Source organism: Bos javanicus, chromosome 13, assembly GCF_032452875.1.
Source record: "Bos javanicus breed banteng chromosome 13, ARS-OSU_banteng_1.0, whole genome shotgun sequence".
NCBI lineage: Eukaryota > Metazoa > Chordata > Mammalia > Artiodactyla > Bovidae > Bos > Bos javanicus.
In genome coordinates, this window is record NC_083880.1 from 60,413,324 (window position 1) to 60,438,167 (window position 24,844).

The 24,844-nt window shown below is 52.1% G+C and overlaps 1 protein-coding gene across 1 annotated transcript; it reads left to right on the forward strand.

Annotated features, from left to right (window-relative positions):
• The first annotated feature begins 339 nt into the window (after nt 1–339).
• SCRT2 (scratch family transcriptional repressor 2) lies at nt 340–14,879 on the forward strand. Its single transcript, XM_061437142.1, has 2 exons — nt 340–1,283; nt 12,200–14,879. Exons 1-2 carry the CDS (start codon nt 1,151–1,153, stop codon nt 12,982–12,984), a joined length of 918 nt encoding a protein of 305 aa, XP_061293126.1. The 5' UTR covers nt 340–1,150; the 3' UTR covers nt 12,985–14,879.
• The last annotated feature ends 9,965 nt before the right edge of the window (nt 14,880–24,844 follow it).

Below are 24,844 nucleotides of genomic sequence, written 5' to 3' on the forward strand. Positions count from 1 at the left end.
GCAGGGAAATTAATTACTGGACGATTTTCACTTCCTCTTGCAGCGCCCGCCTGAGCTAGGCACCGGAACAGGACTGGCTGAGCTAGGCTGGGCATCAGCATGGGGGACTTGCTCCCCTCATCAGTTCTGGAAGAAGAAAGTTGAACCCCAAACCCAACAGGGAGCTTCAGTGGGAGGACAAGCTGGGGAGGGGGGATGACTTCCCCTAGTTAAAGCTGAGTGTCCAAACTGACCCCTTCAGAACTAGGGGACAGGGAGGGGGCTGGAGGCAGGGGGGTCCGCCGCTGGCGAGCTCACAGTCCTCTCTGCATTCCCTTCCTTGTGTCCCCATGTGCCTGAACCCCGCCTGCTCAGACCGGTCTACCTCCTGTCCTCTCTCCTGTCTTGCACTTCTCTTCCCCTTTCTTTGCATCCCTGGGGTGCTTTCTTTTTGTGTATCTGGAGGTCTCTTTTTCTCCCGTGGGTGTGTGTTATTACTTCTCTCCGTCTCTGCCTTTCTTTTCTCTCTCTCTCTCTCGTGTCTTTTTGTCCTTATCTTGGTTTCTGCTCCTATTTCTATCTCTTTCACTGTGTATGTGTCTCTCTTTTTCTGTATGTCTCTGTCTTTCTCTGTGTATCTCATCTCCGCTCTCTCTTTCTCTCTCTCTCCCCCTTGTTCCACCCCCCGGCGCCCCCACCTTTCTCCGTCTCTCTATATCTCTGCTTTTCTCGCCCTCACTTTCTCCCCTCCTGCCTGCCCGCTGCTCCCTGCGCCTGGTCTGCCCCCACCGCCGCCGGTTCAGGGGAACGTGTGCGGAGCGATTGTCCTGGGGGACATTTGATGGATTAGAGCGCTGAACAGTTCCATTGCTAGGGGACCACCTGATCTCCTCCAGCCTGCGTCCCATATAAAGCCGGCAGCCGGAGTGCTGAGCACAGCTTCAGCGATCGCCTGTCTGAGAGCCGCCGCCGCCAAGCCCGAGCGGGAGCCAGAGCTACAGCCGGGGCCGCCGCCACCGGTGCCGGCTCCGCGCTGCCGCCCGCCCGCCGCCCGCTGGGAGCTGTCCAGTGCTGAAACCCCGCGCAGACAGCCAATCGCGCCCGGCTGGCCTCCTCCCCCCGACCAGGGCCCCTCGCAAGTGCCCCCGCCGAGTCCCACGCCAGTCGCACCATGCCCCGCTCCTTCCTGGTAAAGAAGATCAAAGGCGACGGCTTCCAGTGCAGCGGGGTGCCGGCCCCCACCTATCACCCCTTGGAGACCGCCTACGTGCTGCCTGGAGCCCGGGGGCCTTCCGGGGACAACGGTGAGTGGGACCCGGCGGGGGGGAAGAAGAGGGGAGGGGAGTTCGGGCCCTCCCCAACTCGGGCCACGAGGAGGGGTGCGCGCGGCAGGGAACCCCGGGAGGAGATTTCCTTGGCTGTGTGCGCCTCCCGGGCTTCCCGAGGGCCAGGCAGGTGGGGCGAGGGCCAGGTCCGTACAAAGGGAAAGTCGCAGGGTCGGCCCATCCCGCCGCCGAGCGAGCGTCAGCCTGGACTTTGAAAGTTGTGGCCCTAGATTGGAACTGGAGTGAAGGATGGTGAGAGAATGGAGAGACAGAGAGTGGTGTCCATTAAGGGTTAGTGCTGGGGGGGCTAAAGCACAAGGCGTTCTAAGGGTCCCCTCTTCCTGGTTGAGGGAAGGAGGCTGGTTGTCCGAGAGTGCTCCCTTGATGGTGAAGGTAAACTGGCCTGGACCACCAATCCCTGGGGAGAGAGGGTTGGCTCCCTAGGGGTAGCTGGGGGCACCCTCTTTCCCTTCAAGTCTGCTCCCCCTGGTGATGCCAGACAAGTCTTCTCAGCCCCCTCTCTCAGCAACTCTTTTGTTACCCTCAGCCACATGCCTGCCAAAGGCTGGGCCTGTCCTGGGGACTGAGAGGAAGAGGGAATTTCTAGGAGGGGTTCCCCCAAAGTGGCTCTTGGTCTCCTAGGTCGCACCCTCTTCCCCACTCTGGCTTCTCACTCCCCTCTAGAGCCAGCCCTGCTGTTTCTTGTCAGTCCCCCACCCCCAACACACTCTATTTCTTTTCAGAGCAAGTTCCTATAGTGACAAGGGTTTGGGGGACAAGAGAGGTCATTCAGGCCCAAAAAGGGGTGATCTCTGGAGGTTGTGGGGGAAAATTAGAGACTGGTTCTGTGGACCCCATCCCCCATCAAGGAGATCATAAAAGGGTTCTCCTCTGATGGTCCCCCCCAGGACAAGTGTCTGAAGAGGAGGCATCCCTTTGGCAGAAGAAATCTGACATCACATGTGGCATCACCTTTGGGGTGTGCGTGTGTGTGTGGTGTGTGTGTGTGTGTGTGTGTGTGTGTGTGTGTATAAGTGGGAAGGAAAGAGGAGAGGAGAGAAAAAGGAGAAAAGAAAGGATTGAAGATGAGGGGGTAGCTGAGATGGCAAAGGCAGGAGGGTGGGAGCTTCTGCCTCAGGGATTTCCAAGCACTTCACCCACATTCCATCACTCCGCCAAGCCAGGTAGCAAGAGGGTGCTGGGTAAAATGCTCTGTGACCTCATCAAGGTCAAAGAAATTAAGGAGCTAACAGGGATACAGCTCCAGCCCCTCACCCCCTGACCTCCCCCAGATCTCCAAGAGAACCAACTCCTTTTTCTTTGCCCCACGTGTTTCTTATTCTACTGTCCTCTTTCTTGACCCCAGGGCCTCTTGGGGTTGAGGACTGAATCCCAGGGATATGGCTGGGCTTATCTGAATGCTGGCAGGACAGAGGGTGGACCTGGGTCCATGCCAGGGCTGGGGACCTCGGTAGAAATGGAAATGCCTGCAAGCCTGAAATGTGGATCCCTCGGAGGATGGACACAAAGCCCTGGGTTCCTGCCCACTGAGGGCCCCTTGGTCCTGTCCCAGGCCAGCTGAGGAAACCCAGAGAAGCCCAGAGAATTTCTCTTGCACAGCCAAAACTGCAGACTGTTCCTCGGGAGGGAAGCAGGAATGCCTTGCCTTGAATTCAGTCCAAAAAAGCTTTGAAAGGAGCCTCTGAGCAAATAGTGGGAAGCAAGGTAAGGGCCAAGCCATCAGCAGGGATGTTCTACCAGCTTTAACCCCCTAGAACCACCCTGTCCTTGGCCCCTTCCCTAAAGGGCTCCAGACCAGCTCCTTCTGGGGAATCATGAGGCTGTCCTAACAGTTTGATATCTGGCGTGGAAGATATCCTAGGCCTGGGCTCTAGGCCTCTGACTTGCTATGTGACCTTGGGCAAGTGCCTTTCCTTCTCTGATCCTCCATCTCCTCAACAGTGAAAGAATTTGGATGGCATGATCTAAGCATCCTTCCAACTTTGACAAGCTCAGTTTCTGTGAAGGTCAAGTGTGGGGTGGGAGGCATTGGAGATGACTGGATGAGGGTCTAACAGAATGCAGGGGGCCATTGTCAGGGTTTCTGTAGGGCTCCGTTCACCATTCGACATCTGGCTGAGGATGGCAGAGTTTCTGAGGCCAAGCACTTTTCTTGGTTTCAGTCTCTGCAGGCAGCCCCTGGACGAGGACAGGTACTCTGCCTTGGCTGCTTTGGCAGTGTCTGCAGTAAATGGTTAGTGCCAGAGACCAAGGGGTGACCCTTCAAGCCTGAGTACGCCTGGGAAACACAGAGTCTGCCTTATTCTGTTATGGGGCGGGGTGGGGGGGGGGGTGCTTTTCCATCCCTGGGGTGTGGCCAGACCGGGAAATGAAGGCTCCCTCATCCCACGGGTGGGTAGGGGTGCTGGGGGTCCTCGGAGAGCCTGCCGGCATCTAGTGGTCCGTTGTCTCCGCTCTGCCGGAAATAACCTTGCTGAGCATTTGAGGGAAGTGTGAAAAATTGCTGAGCCGACGTTTTTCTCTCCCAGCGTGTGTAAGTGTGCTGGGTAAACAAGGAGAAAGAGAGGAGGGGGGGAGGTGAGGAGAGTGAGGGAGAGGAGGAGGGGGGAGGAGAAAGGAGGGAGGGAAAGGGGGAGAGCCTGGGGCTGGAGATAGTTCCAGTTATTAGAAAGATCCTCTTACAAGCCATTCCTGCAGCAACAACGGCTGCAGGGTCAGGGTGAGACCAACAGGAGGGGAATCTGGGGTGGCGGTGGGGGCAGGAAGGGAGCCTGTGAATGCGGAGGTCAGGGGAACCACAGGCCCCTGACTGATGAAGATGCAAGACCCCAAATTAAAGAGTACCCCCAGCCCAGGGAGAGCTTGGGAGTGCTGGAGAATTCCTGGAGGACTCCTCCTCCTCCAAACACACACACACACAACAGCAGCCTCCGTGGGCCCCGCAGAGGGTGTGGCAGGTACCTCTGGGCTCCAGGCTCCCCCTGAATGCACCTAAATAGGGAAGAAGCCCCACAATGGGGCAAGTTCCAGGTTTCTCTGCAGCGCTCCCCAAAGAAGGGACAGCAGATCTAATTTCACCATCCTCTCCATCCTAATGCCTCTTTTCTCCCCCTCTTGCTTCTCCACTGCTTTCTACCTCCGTGGCGCCCTCCCTTCCCCTCCTTTCCCCTGGGTGATTCTGAGCACAGATTCAGTCCCCCAGTGAGGTGGTAATTCACATCCTCCCAACCCTCTCAGAACCTCATCCTCCAACTCCATCAAACTTCCCCCTTCCCAGGCCTGGGCCCCATCCTGGGGAATGCTAGGGACTCATTCATCTCAGAGAAGGAAGGTGCCCACCCAGCTGCACACCAGTGGTCTCCAAGGATCTGTGGACATCTTCACTGGCCCCGGAGTATCGACCTCTCCACATAACCTAACTCTGAACTCCAGCTGGATGCCAGGTCCTCCATCCTCTTAACCCCCACCACGTCCTGCCCTCATACTCCTTCAGAGTGCATCCGACCCAGGCAGATGAGGGATCAATGCCAATCCGATAACGCAGTTGTCTGCCCTCCACAGCTACATTAAGCCTCTCCAGCAGCTGAGGAAGCACTCCTACTTCTGCCCATGGGCTTCTCTAGTTGACCACATTATACCAACACCCGCTTCCGCTCACTCCCTCTGATGGCGCCGATGAGTCGCCCCAGGCCAGGCCTGGGAATCTGCTCAAAGTCCCCAATTGCCACATGTCTACCCTACACTTTAGAAAGCCTATTTGGGGTGCAGGGATGCAAAAGGGTAGCCCCGGTCCCTTGGCAGAGGGAGCTCAGAGAGGGCTGTAGAGGGGTCAAAGGACACAGAGCAGGCCCGCCTGAGTGTCTTTAACCACCTCTGCCCCTGGCATCTTGGTCTCGGTCCAGGTCCAAGGTCGAGATTAGAGACATGGCAGAGGTTCAGGTTCAAAGTCCATGTCCAACCTTCATTCTAGGACAAGGTCTGAAGTCTAGTTCCAAGGTCAGTGTCCCAGGTTACAGGCTCACTTCAAAATTCAGAACAAATCCATGTTCAAGTTTCAATCCATGTCCAAGTCAACATTCATGCTCCAGGATCTGCATCTGGATCCAGATCCAATTTCTAGTCCAAGGTCATGTCCAGGTCCATTCTCAAAGCTGGCCAGTTCAAGACTTAGAGCCAGCTTCCTCTGAAGCTCTGAACTAATCTTCCCTTGCCCGAACCTCAGTTTCCCTCTTACAAAAATAAGCAGTCAAACTTGATCTCTTTCAGCTCTGGCCTTTCAGGGACCCAAAACTCGATTTTCTTAAAAATCTGTCAGCGGGAATGTGCAATAAAAGGGATGGGATACTGAATCTAGGGTCCATGCCCCCCGTTGAGCCTGGGGTCACAAGGGGGACATGAAGGAACCAGGCTGAATGTCCACTCTTCAGACAGTCTCAGTTTTTGGTGCCTGATAGAGGTCAGGAGAGTATATCAAGTCCCTACGGCAGCATAGCAATTTATACATCCCAAACACACACGCATACACACACAGAGTGGGCACAGGGCAGCAAGCTCAGAGTGCAGGCGAAGGTTAGCTTCAACCTCCAGAGGCAAAGCTGAGATTGGAGAGGTGACTTGCCTGCGATGACAAGGGCGTAAGTGGTGCACTGCACCACCCCTCCCAGGTGGGTGCTTCATACACGTCCCCGGGACCCCCTCAGCCTAGAGGCGCTCTCGGGGTGGGGTGGGGGGGCCTGTGAGATGCTGCTGGGAGAGATGAGGCCCCAGAACTCTTGGCTTCCTTCCAGCTGTGGTCTCCCCTGAGATGGAGTAGCCGCTGCCAGCCTTTGGCTAAGAAGGGAGGTTGGAATGGGCCCTCTGCCTCTTCTGGGGCACAGAGAGGGTAGGGCAGGAAACAGGGAGCCCAGAGAGACAACGTACATTATACGAGACACCAGGTCTCCAGAAGGAGGCCCAGAAAGGGCCCCAGAGGTGCCTGGGAGGGAACAGGAGGCTGGTCCACCGACCAGTGCTAAGAAACTCCAGACCCTCAGCCACCAGGCCTATTTCCACAACCCCTTGAAAAATCTTTCCTATTGATTCCTGCAGAGCTGTGGACCTCCCTGTGGGCCACAGGAATTGGGTCACAGTCAGGAGAAACCAGAATATGGGGGATTTCAGGAGGCGGGGACAGTGGGGAGAGGCTCTGGAGTGCTCTCAATATTCCCTTGGTTTGAGTCAGTGGGCACGAGCCCCACACCCTACAGCCCTGATCATGTTGGGTCAGACCCCACTCTGTCCCCCCTCATCTGGACTCAGGGGCCCCCTCCCCAGTGGGCAGGTGTACCAGCTGCCAGGCCCTTGGAGGAGCTGGGTGTCATTTCTGGTCCAGTGCCCAGGGAACTGCGAACAAAGATGCTATAATAAGGGGAGGGGGAGGCACCAGCCCCTTTGCCCAGCTCTGTGAGCAGACAGGAGAAACTATTTTTATCCCGCTTTGCTGCTGACAGACCTGGCTTTCTGCTCAGCTGGCTGGAGCTGATTCTCAAGGCCCGAGGCCCTGGCACAGCAAGACGCAGCTCTAAATATATTCATGCAGCAGCCCCTCCAGCCCCCCACCTAGCAGGGCCCAGCCCTCCTCGGAAAAGTGGGCTACCTGGGAAACTGGCCCATCACTAGGCCCCTCTCTTCTACCCAACTAGAGACAGGGAAGCGGGATTTGGACTGGAGATTCCCTGGAGGAAGTCTGGGACACTGAGAACCTGAGGGAGACTGGGAAAAAGAGCACTGGCCTGGGAGGCAGAGGGCCAGCCTAGCTCTGGTGGGAACTTGCTTTGTGACCTGGTAAAGGCCCCTCTCTGGGCTTCAGCTTCCTCGGAAGTAGGGCACTGGAGCAAGTGACCACTACGTTCCCTTAGACACAAGCTAACAGACATCAAATACCGAGCAGGGTGCCTTGTACACAGTAAGTGCTCAAGCGGGGTTAGTCATTACTTTTATTAATTATTCACAAAGGTTTACAAAGGGCTGGTGCATTTTCTAGAAGAATAGCTTCTCCCCACCCCCAATACCCCATCATTACATCAGACACAGGCCAACTAGGTGGTGATATTTGAAGAAACTCATTGCCCCTGCCTCCCACCAGTTGAAAATCTTCCTTCCCTCAACAGGTCTCCATGCCTGCTCAGGGGTTTGGGGAAAAAAAACACAGATTCTGGAGGATTTCAAGCCTTACTCCTCCTCCAGTGACCTTGAGCAAGTCCTCTGCCCTCTCCAGGCCTCTGGGCTTAGTGCAGTGCCTGGCACAGGGGGTGGGCACAATGGTAGCTGGAAGCAGCAGTGCTTCTCAGAGAATCCCCCACCCTCATCCCAGGGGGTCAGACAATTGGAAGAGACAATGTTTGTGAAATGCCCAGCACCTGATTTCTCATAAAATTCCCTTGCAAAAAAATTTTTTAATGTATTCTGGACCTTCAGTCTAAAATATCAAAACTCTTGAGCAGGGAAAATCCAAAGTCATTCTCGGGTGATGTACATGACATCTCCACTTCTCCTAAGTGTTTCTGAGCCTTCCTTATAGCCCCATGCAACTGGAAGGGCTCTGTTCTATCCCTCAAATGGGGCACTGGAGCCCAGAGAGGCTTTATGACTTACCCATGGTCACACAGCTGGAATATGAGTAAAAGAGTCAGTTTTTTCTCCCTGGGTCCCTGGCCCTCCCTGCCTCTATCTGTTTCCAAACGAGAGAGGCCTATCTCACCCTGTCAGCAGGGAGACAGGTAACTCATCCTTCTATAGTCACCTGTAGGACAGAGGGAGGCATCTAAAACCTGTGTGAGTTCCACGCACAGAGTCAGAAAAGCGCTGCCTATAGTGTCCTAAAGGATTCTCCAGGGTTGAGGTCCAGAGAAGTGAGGCGGTTTGCCCAAGGTAACGCAGCAGCCTGAGATGACCCACGTGTGTCCCCTTCACTCTTCAGCAGATTAGGGGGTATCACTAGAAAATGTAGGAACAATAATAATGACAATTAAATAACAGCTTGAGAGGCTACTGTGTGCCAGGCATTACTAAGCATTATACACCATTAATTCAGTCAGTCCTTTTATAAGTGCCTTTATCCAGATGCAGCACAAAAAGGTTTAGTAACTTGCCCAAGGTCAGATGGGCTTCCCTGGTGGCTCAGCTGGTAAAGAATCCGCCTGCAATGCGGGAGACCTGGGTTTGATCCCTGGGTTGGGAAGATCCCCTGGAGAAGGGAACAGCTACCCACTCCAGTATTCTGGCCTGGAGAATTCCATGGACTCTATAGTCCATGGGGTCACAAAGAGTCGGACATGACTGAGCAGCTTTCACTTTCAAAGTCACATAGCTAGGGAGAGGTCTGTGAGTCTGACGAGAATGAGATGGAGCTGATAGGGATTGGGGGGTAGGGGACAAGACAATGGGCATCATTGAGGAGTTGGTTCAGCCACGATGCAACAAGGGTCTTTCTAGCATCTCAGTCAACCTTCTACAGGTAGAGACAGAGTCCAGAGAGGTCAGGCAACCTGATCACAATCACAAAGCAAGTTAGAACCACCTCCACCAAGACGACCACATAAACTCTCATACAACCCTCCACCCCCACCCCACAACTCATGCCAAACTCCGCAGCTGCTGACCACAATGTCTGACCCCACAATTCCTGACCGGAAGGCAATTCCGCATCTGTCCCTAAGCAGAGGCTCAGCCTTTGAGGTGCCAGTATTTACATAGAGACCCCCAGCAACCGGAGTGCTGCAGTACTGCAAGTCACCACCAGAGGGCACAACAGAGAGTCCCGCTAGGGCGAGGACTGCCCAGACCATTGAGGGGCTACCAATTCTCTGGATCACCAGCTTTCTCATCAGAGCGTGAGCCAGAACCTACACATCTTGGGTGAGGAAACAGTGGCCCAGGTTGGAGGTGCAAGATGTGTCTGTGCGGATGCCAAGAACACTGTGGGTTTCCAGCACAGAAACCCACCTGGGGAGATTGTTATTGTTCAGAGTAACAGCCAACATGTACCATGCCAGGCACTGGGTTGGAATTCTGGCTCTAAGTTACTAGCTGCACAACCCTGGGCATGTTGCTTAACAACTACTTTATGCCTCAGTTTCCTCATCTGTAAGATGGTACCAACCTCAGAGCCATGAGGGTGGGATGCATTCGTGTGTAAAACCTTTAAATTGTATCAGACACTAAAGTGCTCTGGCAATGTTGGTTATTATTTGTTCACTTCTCACTTATTTGCTTGTTTATTCATGGACTCTGTACTATAAACTGTGTGAGTTAGGTGCTTTTATTGTCCCCTATTTCACAGCTGGGGAAACAGAGGCATAGAGAGGTCAAACACTTTGTCTAAGATCACACAGCCAGGAATAGTAAAGCTGGAACTCAATCCTGGTAGTTTGGTATCAAAATTGTGCTCTTAACCAATATGCCATCCTTAATAATAGCACATCCAAGGTCACATGATCAGTGAGGCCCTCCAAATGGATGCTATACTATCCCCATACCCAGAGAACAGAGCAGAGATGCAGGAAGACGTACAACTTGCTCTAGGTCACCCAGCTAGAATCAGTGTCAGGAAATCAAATTGTCCCAAGATCTGGTAGACAGCATGGTCCTGGCAGACCCTGCTGCACTAGGGATTGAGGCTGGCCTAGCAAATCTTTATCACCCATTCACCACCCATTTCACAAATACTTATCAAGTGCTCACTAGCTGGGGCTCTGCCAGTAGATGAACAACCCAGCCATGCCCCTTCCTCCCAGCATGTGGAAGAGGAGCAGTGCAGTGGGTTCCAACTCTTATCCCACCCTTGAGCAAGTACCACCACCACTCTGCATCAGTTTCCTTATCTGTAACACAGGTTATTTTTGTGGTGATTCAGCAAGGTGATGGGAGTGAAGCACTTAGCACAGAGCTTGGTACTTAGTAAGTGCTCATTAAATATCAGCTAGTATTATCATTATCATCAATAATCACAATAGGAAGAAACACAGAAGAAAGAGGGAGTCTAGGCATACCTAACAGGTATTTGACTCAGTCTGAAACAACACTCCTTGAAAGTTTTGGGGGCTTTAGTACCAGGCCTGATTCCTGGAGTGGGAGGAAGGGGAACCTCCAGACCAAAGGCAGACAGGAGGGGAGAATGGGGTGCTGAGAGGCTGTACACCGGCCCCATTATAAAACTGCCACCACCACTGCCCTCTCTGCATCTGACCAGTGCCCTCCCTACTGAGTCTTCCACCTCCACAACCCCCAGTCATTGTGTGTAGAGGTCCCTGTTGGGCAGCTGAAGGGACAGGGTTAAAAAATAAAGGTACACCTTCTGGGCCCGGGTGCCTTCTGCACAGACTTCACCCTGTGACCATCCGAAAGGCCAGATGAGAGGCAAAAGCACAAAGGCTGAATCAGGCAGGTTGTTTCAGGGGATGAAAGCTCTGAATCCAGCTCCCTGCTTACAAAGCCCTCCTCCACCTGCTCATTTGAATCAAGGATGCTGGGGGTGGTGGAGGGTCATATTTCCCGCTTTGCCACTCTGGGTAAAGAAGCCTAACCCTCATTGTTTTTTGCAATCAAAGGACAAGGGAAATACTTGGTATCTCAGTGCCAGGTTGCTAAGTTTGTGTAATATCTGCCAGAAACCCTCCTGGGAGCCCAGGCCCCAGGGCCCTCAGGGAAGGTGCTGGGACCAGGCAAGGCCCAGGGAGGCAGAGTCAAATCAGGGTGGTGCCTGCCCTTGGAAAGCCCCTGTAGAATGTCCTGGGAGGGTGCCAGCCCACCCACCCAACAGTCATTAGATCCCAAAATGGACAGGACTTCTGGTCCAAATCTAGAGAGGAAGGAGGGGCTCAGAGGGGGGATGAATCTCACAAGGGGACTCCAGAAGACCTCCAGTGGAGCAGGGAGCAAAACAGGCTTGGGAGCAAGTTACAAGGACATGCCCTTCTTAGAGCATTTATTACATGCTACATACTTGACCTCTTAAATCCCCCAGCAACCCTGGGAGTTGGATTTAACAGGACTGTGATTCGTTCATGCAATGTCTATTCTTTGTACACCTCCTTTGAACCAGGCACGTGCTGGGCACACAGATGTCACCCTGAGACGCTCACAGTCTGGTGGGGGGGCGGGGGCAGACAATTGAATAATCTTCAGCGAAGTCGCTTTTTCAAGCAAGTAAAAAGCATAATTGTAACAGCTAACATTTATATAGCAATTGCTGTGTGCTCTTTCTTTACTTCCTTATATGTAAAATGAGAATTAAAACAGGATCTACTTCATAGGGTCAGTGATGACTAAATGAGTTAACAAGAGTAAAGCATGGAGGCGGAGCTTGGTGCACAGGAACAATTAATGCATGGCTCTTTTCATCACTTAGTCCTTCCAAAGACCCTGGGAAGGATCATAAGTTCCATTTTGCAAATGAGGAAGCTGAGACTCAGATGAGTCAAAGGACTGGAATGGCAGAATGCTGCTGGAAGAAAGAAAGTCTGGGTTTTGGCATCAGGCTGCCAAGGTTTGGATCCTGGCTCCACCAAATACTTGTGGGCTTGGACTATATACCTCAGTTTCTCTCTCTGTACAGATCCTACAACAGTACCTTCCCTGCGTGGCCTTGAGCACTTAAGAAGATAGTCAACACCAGATCAGTAGAATTTGACCTCACCGTGCTCCACAAGGATGGAGTTGGGTGGTTTTTATTGTGGCCCACGTAGTTAGGATTTGAACCTGGGCATCCTGACCCCAGAAGCACAGAAGCAGGACAGGGGCTGCTGCTATACAAGCAGACTTCAGTTCCCAAAGAGAGGCCACGGGGACGCCTCCTGGGCGCCTCACCTTCCCTGCCCTTGTCTCATCCCCTCCAGGTTACGCTCCGCACTGCCTGCCCCCCAGCAGCTACGATGCGGACCAGAAGCCAGGCTTGGAGCTGGCGCCGGCCGAGCCCGCGTACCCGCCGGCGGCCCCGGAAGAGTACAGCGACCCCGAGAGCCCTCAGTCCAGCCTGTCGGCGCGCTACTTCCGCGGGGAGGCAGCCGTGACCGACAGCTATTCCATGGACGCCTTCTTCATCTCGGACGGGCGCTCGCGGCGGCGGCGCGGCGGGGACGCGGGCGGCGCGGGGGACGCCGGGAGCGGCGGGGGGCGCGCGGGGCGCGCGGGGACGCCGGCGGGCGGCGGGCACCGGCACGCGTGCGCCGAGTGCGGCAAGACGTACGCCACGTCGTCGAACCTGAGCCGCCACAAGCAGACGCACCGCAGCCTGGACAGCCAGCTGGCGCGCAAGTGCCCGACGTGCGGCAAGGCGTACGTGTCCATGCCCGCGCTGGCCATGCATGTGCTCACGCACAACCTGCGCCACAAGTGCGGCGTGTGCGGCAAGGCCTTCTCGCGGCCCTGGCTGCTGCAGGGCCACATGCGCTCACACACCGGCGAGAAGCCGTTCGGCTGTGCGCACTGCGGCAAGGCCTTCGCCGACCGCTCCAACCTGCGCGCGCACATGCAGACGCACTCGGCCTTCAAGCACTACCGCTGCCGCCAGTGCGACAAGAGCTTCGCGCTCAAGTCCTACCTCCACAAGCACTGCGAGGCCGCCTGCGTCAAGGGGGCCGAGCCACCCCCGCCGCCGCCGCCCGCCGGCCCCACCAGCTGAGCCTCCCACCGCGCTCCCCGGTCCCCCAGCTGCGTCCCCCTGCCCACGGCCCTCCTGGGGACCCTGCTCCCAGACCGGAACTTTTCTCTCCGACCCCCAAACCCAGAACTCGCTTCCGCCACTGTCTTCCCCAAGTACATCCCGACCCGCCTCGTCCTTACCGGCTACCAAGATTCGGACCTTGACCCGCTGTCCGCGCCCTCAAGGCTCCCAACTCAGGCACCAGGCCCGCACGTTTGCCGGGCCCCCTAGCCGGAATTTTCTCCCATCCAGACCCTGCAGTCTCCCTAACTTGCAGACCTTTCCTCTCACTTCCCAACTGCATTTCAGGCCGGTTCTCTACTGGAGCCCCCCACTCTTAAGGCCTAAACCTCCCCTTGACTCTCACGCCTGCCATGGATTCCCCATCCACACCAGGACGCAGGCCTTAGGAATCTAATCTTCACTCTCGGAGGCCCCAACCTGTCCCAGATCCCCCTGCCCTTACCTTGGCCTTAGTCTAGCCATTCACACACCACTTTCCTCATCCTCTGGGGGACCTTCTCACTCATTCCCACCCCTACTCTTTCCAGACCCCTCATCCCACTTAGCAGCTCTCAACCCTCTGAGTTCACCTGACCTGGGGCAGACATAAGGGCCAGTTCAGGGCTCGGCCACCTAATGTAGCCCCTCTCTCACTCTGGGACAGCCCCTCCTTGGGCTTCCAGCCTCTCCTGCAGATTCTCTGAGCACTTTCCCTACCCACAGGACTACAGGTACCCTCTTTATGTATTGGGGAGAGGTCTGGGGCACCTCACAAATGCCCTTCTCCCCATCCGGCTGGGCCTCTCCAATGTATTTATTTGTGTATTTATTTATTTATTATTCTAATTAATCACTTGCCCTCACCCAGTAATGGTCTGGCTTCCCCAGCTGGACTGGGAGGTCAGGGAGCCAGGCAAGGAGAGGGACAGCAAAGGCCATAGAGGGCTGTCCCCCACCCCAACACACCCCATTTCGGGGAGTGGGGAGAAGCCCTACCCTCATCAGAGCCTGAACTTGCTGGGGAAGGGGGCGTGAGAATGCGAGGGATAGCCTGCTGACCCTCAACTGGGGGGGTGGGGGGACATCAGGAGGTCAGTCTTGGGGCAGGTCCCCGCCCTCCTGAGCCTTCTATTCCCACTGCAGGGAGACCCGAGAGAGGAGCCTCCCCGATATGTTTCCTATTCATTCCTCTTCTTGAGGAACCCCAAGTTCCAGGGACCGACTGAGCCCCGGACCCGTTGGGGCTTCCGGCCCGCTCCGCTCCGCTCCCGGGAGGAGCTCTCCCTCCCGCCACGTCTATGCAACTCCCCGGGCAGAGGGGCCGGGGCTCCCAGCAGCGCCCCCATTGGCCGCCACTACCTCCCCCGCCGCGCTTTTGCATGCCCGGGCGAGGACCGAAGCACACACCTCCATGCTCTTGGGCCCTGGCCCCCTCTGCTTTAAGCACACGCCTCTGCCCCATCTCTAGGCGCCCAGCTGGGGGCAGGAGTCCCAGAATCTCTGACCCTCCCCCCTCTTCCCTAAGCCGCAAATGAGGGTGGAGCCTGGAGGGGGCCCCCCACTGGGAGCAGGTGCACTTCTCTAGGGCTTCCCAGCTCCAGGCCAACCTGGGAAGGGAGGCGGCAGGGATGAGGGGAGGGAGAGGGGGTGCAGAAGCAACTACGGAGGGTGTTGATCCTGTAAATAGGAACTTCCGACAGCAATAATTTTCCATGCATGCTAAGCCTTTTGGCCATATTTTGTATGAGCGCTTGGCGCTCTCCCTCCCTTCTCCTCCCCCATCTTCCACCCCAGACTCCCATCCCTTCCTCACCTTCAGCAGTATTACTTGTAAGGCAATTCAGGGATATTAAAGGGACTTTGGCCACTCATCAGTGCCTCTAGACCTTCTGATGGGGACAGGTGGGGTGGGGGGACATCTAAGAAGCAGCCAGATTTTTGTTCCACTCAATCCCTCCCTGCCCCACCAGCCTGACCAGCCTGTAGCTGTCCCCAGCAGTCACACAGCTCAAGATTCCCTTGACATCCACAAGGTTCCAGGCATCCTCAGTCCTAAATGGTCCTCATCTACTGGGATTGCAAACTGAAAGGGTTCAAGACCCAGATTAATAACATAAGTGAATGAGGCAGGCTGCCCTAAGACATTAGGGGATGCTGGCAACTGAAAACAGCATGTTTCACCTTAAAGCATTGCAATTCAAATTAACTGCACCTCTCAAACAAATACAACTGTGGGCCAGATTTGTCCCTTGACAGCCAGTTTACAACCCCTATATTCTTCCCCACTTTCACACTTCTCTCTAGGGGGGAGGGGAGGAGGGGTTCTGGCCAGTCTTACTGGTCATACAAGTGGTAAATGCAGGCATGCAGAAAGGTTGACTTTGGCTCAGCAACGTTGTCCCAAAACTAGGAGCTGCCCCTAGAGCCTGTGGGCTGTCACCAAAAGTGTTCAGTAAGCCGGTGGAGCACCATTCCACTTGCCAGCTGGCTTGGTGAGCTTTCAAAATGCAAATCTCTCCTCGCCTTATTAAACGACTTCACTGGGGACCACTAGCATCGTGCCATTTAACTCCAACCCCCAGCACAGACTCACAGGGTGCGGGTGTGCTCCGAGGACCCAATGCCAGGCTGGGGGCTTGGGAGTATAGCTGGAACTGCGTCTCCCTTTGAGTCACCTTTCAGTTTTCTTCCCTTTATAGACAGGGCACTCAAATTTTATACCCTTAACCTGGTGTCTGTCCATCTTTCCTTTCATATACCTCTGGACAGGCTGACTGCATCCTGAGCTATGTGTTAGGTGTCTCCAGCAATGACAGCAGTGTGGAAATCCCCCACAAAGTTTGCAGAGGGAGTCGGACTGGCCCAGGCACCTGACGCCTTCCCTGGCCATCCACACTGCTCCTGTTTGTTTACTGCATCCGTTACATTTGTTTCAGGACCAGGGACCAGAACCCACTCTAGATATCATCTTATATTAATAAACATCTCATGTATCATCTTGTGACCTTAAAGGGAACCAGCCTTACATGAAGCCCATAGCCTGGATGGCAGAGCAGACATGGGAAAGCCCATGTCCCCATTACCTGCATCCCAGAGCACCTCAATTAGCATATATCCAGTCTGCTTTTCACAGTCCTCTCAAAAGAAGGCCTCTGGGATGCAACTCTGGCTCTCCTCTGCCCTGTCTGGCTGCTCCACTTAGTGACTTTGCAGACTCATCTTCCTGTGCCTAAGTAAGGAACCTACTTCCTGTTCCCTCTTCTGTCCTGGTCTGTGCTCCTCAAGGTCTCTCCTAGACTCCTCTTCTCACTGTGTATTCTCATGAAGCAATCTCATCACACCCATGGCTTCAATTTTCACCCACATGAAGATGACTTGCAAATTTACATTTTCAATTCTGACCTCCTCTCTGAGCTGCAAATCCACATCTCCCTGCAAACCACCTCCACATGGATATCCCCAAAGTACCACAGACCAGCCCAAGTCTGAAGCCATGATGTGGTTCTCTCCTGCATCTGTCTCCTTTACCCTTCCATCTAATCCATCAGGTTCTGTTTATTTTTTTCTCTTTGCCTTCTCAGTCTCCACCCTAGACCATAGCTACCATCATCTCTTACCTTCTTACTGGTGACCCTGGATCCATTCTGCCTCCACCACCTCCCTTCCTCTCTCCATAGTGACCACAGGGATGTTGTTTAAAATGCAGATCTGATTATGTCACTCCTGTTCCTCTTCTGTGTTTAAATGCCTCAATGATTTCTCACTGTGGGGGATGGGGAGAGGGAGCTGTTTTCAAAAACCTACCCAGTCTGACTCTTTCCATCACTCTAGCTGAATCTTCAGACATAAGCCCCTTTGCTGTTTGAGTTACAGCCACCTCTGTTTAGCAGTTTTGCTTTCCCCACTGCCACAGGGCCTTTGCATAAGCTGTTCTGACCACCAGTAACAGACTTCATTTGCAAAGCCAATAGCACCACTGTTGACTAGTTATTTCTTTTCAGTCTTCATCTCCCAGCTTGATGATCACTTCCTCAAGGACCACACAATCTTGGTTCACAGCACTTACCAATAATGTACACTTTTCCATTAATTACTGTGCTATCTGGTTATTCTCTGTCTCCCCCATTAGATTATAAGCTTTATGAGAAAGGGACTGACCGTCTTTTGCTTGTCATTAAATTTCCTGGGTCTACCACAGTACCTAGCCAAAGCAGATAACCAGTAATTTTTTTTAATAAACTACACACGTTGAAGTCATAATCAATAAATGGCACCCCACTCCAGTACTCTTGCCTGGAAAATCCCATGGACGGAGGAGCCTGGTAGGCTGCAGTCCATGGGGTCGCTAACAGTCAGACACGACTGAGTGACTTCACTTTCACTTTTCACTTTCATGCATTGAAGAAGGAAATGGCAACCCACTCCAGTGTTCTTGCCTGGAGAATCCCAGGGACGGGGGAGCCTGGTGGGCTGCTGTCTATGGGGTCACACAGAGTCGGACACGACTGAAGCGACTTGGCAGCAGCAGCAGCATGCTTTAAAAAAAAAAAGAGTCTTGTTCCCTCATGGCCATAGATGACTGGTTCAGATTTGTGCATCTGACTAGAACTTGGAAATTTCCTCTCTCCTTCTCTCCAAATCATAAGACCTGTAACTTGAGAGCTGTGGCTCAGATTGCTAGCTACTTATCAATATCCACCCTCTCCTTCCTTAGTAAGAGAACTCCATTGTTTGCCAAGCACATTGCCATATTGCATATTGTGGAATATTACATATCCCAGCTGCCCTTGCCACCAGCGGTGGCCATGTGATCAAATTCTGGTCAATGACACACAAGGAGAGTGTTACATGGAATTCTGAGACAACACCCGAAAAAGGAGGGGGTCATATCCTTTGCCTTTCCATTTCTCCACCTTCTTCCAGGCAGGCACTTCAGCAACACCCTTGAACTAGGAGGTGACCCTACTCTAAAAGGATGGAGTTGACGATAGAAAGGGCCTGTGCCCCTAGTGACGGTGGAGCAGCCACCCCAGTCCTGGACTGCCCACTTCCAGATTCTCTTTCCTGAGAGGAAACGTGTTGGGGCATTTTAAGCCTCGCTTGTCAGGTTTCTATTACTAAAAGCCAAAGATAACCCCTGCTGATAGCCGCGTTCCTATCACACAGAGGTAATCCCTCTGCCAAGGGAGGGACAGAAAAAAGTCTCTGAACCCACTTTTCTCTAAGGCCTAGTTCCACCCTGCAGTCAAGGGAGTGGCCAAGTGTTCCATTTTCATTAAGCTGATTCACGCTGGCTTTCTACACCTGCAAACAGGAGTCTGGGCTAATACGTTGGGACTAGTCTAAAAGTGCAAACACAGAGAGACCTTTGAGATCTATTATAAATTTAAAATGTTACCAAACATATTTGATTTGATATTTGACAATATGATATCGACATATTATCATATTTATTGAGCACTTACAGTGCATTGGGCACCGTTCTAAGAACCTTACTTACATCATCTCTTTATTCTCTCAACAACTCTACAAGTTAGGCACCATTATGAAGGCCATTTTGAAAGTTAGGAAAACAAGGCACAGACAGGTGCCTGGTCCATGGCCGTCTAACAAGACATGTATAATTTTAACACAGGCAAGGCTCAGAACTATTGAGGATGATCCATGAAACTCCCCCCTTGCCTTAGTTTTGACTTCCCAGTAGCAAAGTCTTGAGTGCAGGTAGTTTATTTGGGAGTTGATTTCAGGAAGCAGGAGTGCAGGGGCAAGAAGAATGAGACAGAGGGTGTGTTAGTGGGGTTGTGGCTGTAGCAATGGGTCTGGTACTGCTATTTTCTGAGAAGGATCCTAAAAAGGTCCAAACGGTCTGGGATGTTTCTCACAATTCTCCACCTGTGACAACATAACACACTTTTACTCACCAGCTCTGGTTGCCACTGGTGAACACCTCAACACTTCTAGGAGGCTCCCACAGGGATGGAAAATATGGAAGACACCGGAAGCCTTGGCTGGGAAGCCAGCAGTGCTAGTGAGTCTGGGTTTGCACAGTACTTCCCACCACAATTTTAGCTGAGATCAAAAGTAGGCCAAGGGGACATCCCACTGATATCCAGGTCTTTGGTCTACCCTTTCCTTGTCGACAAAGCTCACATTTGTTCAGACATGTATTCATCACTTAACCCATCGAGGGGGCTCAAAGGGGGCTGACCCCATGGGTGTGGCTGATTGGTCTCCTCCAACCCAATCAGAGTCATCCCAGTGGGTGACAGGTTCCAGCACCCATACGTAAGCAACTCAGCACATGGTACGTCCGGGTGGTGGTTGTTCAGTCACTCAGTCGTGTCTGACTCTTTGTGACCCCATGGACTACACACCACACCAGGCTTTCTCGTCCTTCAGTATCTCCTGGAGTTTGCTCAGACTCATGCCCACCGAGTCTGCCATCCAACTATCTCATCCTCTTCTCCTTTTGCCCTCAATCTTTCCCAGCATCAGGGTGTTTTCCATTCAGTCAGCTCTTTGCATCAGATGGCCAAAGTACTAGAGCTTCAGCATCAGTTCTTCCAATGAATATTCAGGGTTGATTTCCTTTAGGATTGACTGGTTTGATCTCCTTACTGTCCAAGGGACTCTGAAAGAGTCTTCTCCCAACACCACAGTTCAAAAGCATCAATTATTGGGCACTCAGCTTTCTTTATAGTCCAACTCTCACATCGATACATGACTACTGAAAAACCATTGCTTTGACTACATGCACCTTTGTTGGTAAAGTCATGTCTCTGCTTTTTTTTTTTTTTTAATATGCTGTCTAGGTTGGCATTAGCTTTTCTTCCAAGGAATAAGTGTCTTTTACTTTCATGGCTGCAGTCACCATCTGCAGAGATTTTGGAGGCCCCCCAAAATAAAATCTCTCACTGTTTCCACTGTTTCCCCATCTATTTGCCATGAAGTGATGGGACTGGATGCCATAATCTTAGTTTTTTGAACGTTGAGTTATAAGCCCACTTTTTTTCACTCTCCTCTTCCACTTTCATCAAGAGGCTCTTTAGTTCCTCTTCGCTTCTTGCCATTAGGGTGGTGTCATCTGCATATCTGAGGTTATTGAGATTTCTCCCGGCAGTCTTGATACCAGCTTGTGCTTCACCCAGCCCAGCGTTTTGCATGATGTACTCTGCATATAAGTTAAATAAGCAGAGTGACAATATACAGCCTTGATGTAAGCCTTTCCTAATTTGGAAGCATTCTGTTGTTCTATGTCCAGTTCTAACTGTTGCTTCCTGACTCAATGTTTATATCCCCCAAAAGTCCATATGTTGAAGCTTAATCCCTAGCGTGCTGGTAGTTGGTGGTAGGACTTTGGGGAGGTGATTAGGTCATGAGGGTGGGATGATTCTGATGCATGATGTTTCCTCACAGGGTCTCCAGCAGAAGTGACCCCAGTTAACCATCATGTTAACTGCTCATCAGTGTCCTCTATACTGGCATTTCTCCCTTCCCCAGTCCTTCCTGGGCTCACTTCCTACAGCAGATTGTCTTCCAAAGATGGTCCCAACAATATCTCGTTTGTGGGAACAAGCTCTTTTAGGACCTTGCTTCTCTTTCCATCAAGACATGGAATCTCCATACCTTCCCTTGAGCCTGGTTGGGGGCAGGGTGGTGGTGTGACAGCTCCTACAAATAGAACACCACAGAAATGATGCCATGGGACTTCCAAGACTAGACTGGAAAAGGCCATGAAGCTTCTGCCAAGTTCTCTTGGGACACTCATTCTTGAAAGCCAGCTGCCATGCTATGAGGACGCCCAGGCCACATAGAAAGGCCCCGTGGAGGTGTTCCGGCTGACAAGCAGGATGGTCCAGTGCATGTGTAAGTGAAGACACCTCGAGATGATTCTAGCCCCAGCCATCAAGTCACCCCCAGCCATTGAATCACCTCTCAGCTGATGGCCCAGACATTGCAGAGAAGAGACAACCAGTGCCCACGGTGCCCTGCCTGAATTCTTGACCCACAGAATCTGTGAGGATAATAAAAATGGTCGTTTGTTATTGACTATGCCAAAGCCTTTGACTGTGTGGATCACAATAAACTGTGGAAAATTCTGAAAGAGATGGGAATACCAGACCACCTGACCTGACTCTTGAGAAATCTGTATGCAGGTCAGGAAGCAACAGTTAGAACAGGACATGGAACAACAGACTGGTTCCAAATAGGAAAAGGAGTACATCAAGGCTGTATATGGTCACCCTGCTTATTTAACTTATATGCAGAGTACATCATGAGAAACACTGGGCTGGGAGAAGCACAAGCTGGAATCAAGATTGCCGGGAGAAATCTCAATAACCTCAGATATGCAGATGACACCACCCTTATGGCAGAAAGTGAAGAGGAACTAAAAAGCCTCTTGATGAAAGTGAAAGAGGAGAGTGAAAAAGTTGGCTTAAAGCTCAACATTCAGAAAACGAAGATCATGGCATCCAGTCCCATCACTTCATGGGAAATAGATGGGGAAACAGTGGAAACAGTGTCAGACTTTATTTTTGGGGGCTCTAAAACCACTGCAGATGGTGACTGCAGCCATGAAAGTAAAAGACGCTTACTCCTTGGAAGGAAAGTTATGACCAACCTAGACAGCATATTCAAAAGCAGAGACATTACTTTGCCAACAAAGGTCCGTCTAGTCGAGGCTATGGTTTTTCCTGTGGTCATGTATGGATGTGAGAGTTGGACTGTGAAGAAGGCTGAGCGCCGAAGAATTGATGCTTTTGAACTGTGGTGTTGGAGAAGACTCTTGAGAGTCCCTTGGACTGCAAGGAGATCCAACCAGTCCATTCTGAAGGAGATCAGCCCTGGGATTTCTTTGGAAGGAATGATGCTAAAGCTGAAACTCCAGTACTTTGGCCACCTCATGAGAAGAGTTAACTCATTGGAAAAGACTCTGATGCTGGGAGGGATTGGGGGCAAGAGGAGAAGGGGACGACAGAGGATGAGATGGCTGGATGGCATCACTGACTCGATGGACGTTGAGTCTGAGTGAACTCCGGGAGTTGGTGATGGACAGGGAGGCCTGGCGTGCTGCGATTCATGGGGTCACAAAGAGTCGGACACGACTGAACTGAACTGTGCCACTGCATTTTTCAGTGGTTTGTGTTACAGTGATATAATAACTAGAGCAGCTCCCCAAGAAAGTGCCTGCACACAAGTCCCAGTCTCAGAGTCTACTTTTGGAAGAACCCAAACTAAAACAAAAGAATATTGTTAGATCCCAGAATTTCTCCAGCTTCCAGTCGCACGCTTACATTAGCCTCAGTGGAAGGTACCTCATCTTAATCCCAACACAAGGGTCAGGTCTTCATGTCATTAGTTTATGGGTGGTGTTGTTCAGTCACTGGGTCGTGTCTGACTCTTTGTGACCCCAAGGACTGCAGCACGCCAGGCTTCCCTGTCCCTCACCATCACCCAAAGTTTGCCCAAGTTCATGTCCATTGCATTGGTGATGCCATGGATAGTTTAGGGATAGATGGGCCAAAATAATAGAACTGCTGACTAGCCAGGTCCTCTTCCCCCATCAATCCTCTTTTCTCATGGAATCTTCCCCAAAACCACACAGGAAAACAAGGTTGAAGTACCAGGCTTTGCCAGTTCTGTTCAGGGATCAGAGGCCATGAACTTCAGGGGAGGGTAAACTTTCTTGAGCCCAGAGGTGAACACCAATTAAGCTAAACCAATCAGTGTAAAGCTTCCGAGGTGTAAAGAATCCAGGGGTAAATAATCCAATGCAGGAGACACAGGTTCAATCCCTGGGTTGGGAAGATCCCTCCTCCTGCCATCCCCTGGAGGAGGAAACGGCAACCCACTCCAGTATTCTTGCTTGGGAAATCCCATGGACAGAGGAGCCTGGTGGGCTACAGTCCACAGGATTGCAAAGGGTTGGACATGACTGAGCAACTGAGCATGCATGCACACAATCAGGGTAGTTCCAGTCTCCTTGCCTGGGACTGGTTTAGGCATGGAAGTACGATGAGACATGAGGAAAACACTCCTGGGCAGAAGGGTGGGCAGGCAGAGGATGGTTACTAAAGGTTTCTTCAGTCTTAAAAAGAGGGGCAAAGGGATGTCAATGTCCTAACTTCCACCTTTGAAAGCCGTTGTATACGATGCTTGAAGCTACAGCAAAACATCTTGGGACCATGAGGGGCAAGCATGAGGATAAAAACAAGAACACGGAGGATGATGGCACAAAAAGCTGGAAAGAACCTGACATTGTTCAATTACCTCTTTACCAATCATGGATATATCTGCCTCCAGAAATCTTAATTATGTGGAAATACAAGTCTTCTTAAGGCTTAAAATTCAATTTTGAGTTGAACTACAGGTGTCTCAACATACAGAATTTGTTACCAGGAGTGGGGGGTTCTCACTGGGCAAACTATGATGAAAGATTCAGGACAATTCTCCATTTTTCCATCCCAGAAGCTGTTCCCTCATTTCTTCTTACTTTCTGAAAGAAGGAAGTGGTTCTAAAGGAACAACTTCCCTCTTTATGAAATTCTCTAATTACCAGTAATTTGGGGGCTGAGGGGAAGCCCAGGTGGCTCAGCAGTAAAGAATCCACTTGCCAGCGTAGGAGACACAAGAGACTTGGGTTTGATCCCTGGGTTGGGAAGACACCCTGGAGAAGGAAATGGCAACAGGCTACAGTCCATGGGGGTCCCAAAGAGTCAGACATGACTGAGTGACTGAACACACACACACGTGCCAGATTCCTTTCTAAACACTATATGTTATTTTCATTTACTCTCCCTGGCAATTGAGAAAGGAAACCAAGACACAGAGAAGTTGGGTATCCCACCACACACACACACACACACCACACTGGCTAGTCGGTGGCGGAGCCAGGACTTAAATCCATCCCATTCAAGTAACTGCAGATCCTATACCCTAAACCATCACCTGCTTCTTCCCTGTTTTCCCTCTCCAGAACCAAGCCGCTTTCCAGTGTGAATAACCCTTCCTCCAGGAAGCCTTTCCTGGTTCTCCTTCAGCACTCTGGGTGTCGTGATGAAACCTGTCACCTTCCTTGATTATCACTCTGTAAGCACTGATTTGGGCTTCCCTGGTGGCTCAGTGGTAAAGAATCCCCCTGTAATGCAGGAGATGCAGGTTCGAACCCTGGGTCAGGAAGATCCCCTGGAGGAGGGGATGGCAACCCACTCCATTATTCTTGCCTGGAGAATTCCATGGACGGAGAGCCTGGTGAGCTACAGTCCACAGGGTCGAAAAGAGTCAACCACAACTGTAGCAACTTAGCACGCACATCACCCTCTAATGCACATTATCTCCAAATGTTTTCACAGTTCCCTCACTATCATTTTACAAAAGAGAAGGCTGATGCTCTTGCATCTTCCCTGAGACCACACAGCCAGGGAGTGCCATTTGGGATCTGAACCCAGGCCAGTCTGTGCCAAAGTCTTATTGTTGCCACAGATGCTATAAACACCAGAAATTAAAACCGGGAGCCTCTGCCTGCCTCCCTCTGGCTCCAGAGGACACTGGGTGCTGAATCTGGGATCAAGGAAATAGAGAGCTTTAAACAGAAGAGAGTGGGGATACCAGTCGGCATGTGTGGACCTAAGTCATGGGCTTCCCTGATAGCTCAGCTGGTAAAAAATCCATCTGCAATGCAGGAGACCTGGGTTCTATCCCTGGGTTGGGAAGATCCCCTGGAGAAGGGAACAGCTACCCACTCCAGTATTCTGGCCTGGAGAATCCCATGGACTCTATAGTCCATGGGGTCGCAAAGAGTCGGACGTGACTGGGCGACTTTCACTTCACTTCA

What these genes read in the sequence shown, in the direction of transcription:
- SCRT2 (XM_061437142.1), top strand. Translation starts at nt 1,151, where the DNA reads ATGCCCCGCTCCTTCCTGGTAAAGAAGATCAAAGGCGACGGCTTCCAG. An exon ending in GGGGCCTTCCGGGGACAACG is followed by an intron (nt 1,284 to 12,199) that starts GTGAGTGGGACC and finishes CATCCCCTCCAG; the next exon opens with GTTACGCTCCGCACTGCCTG.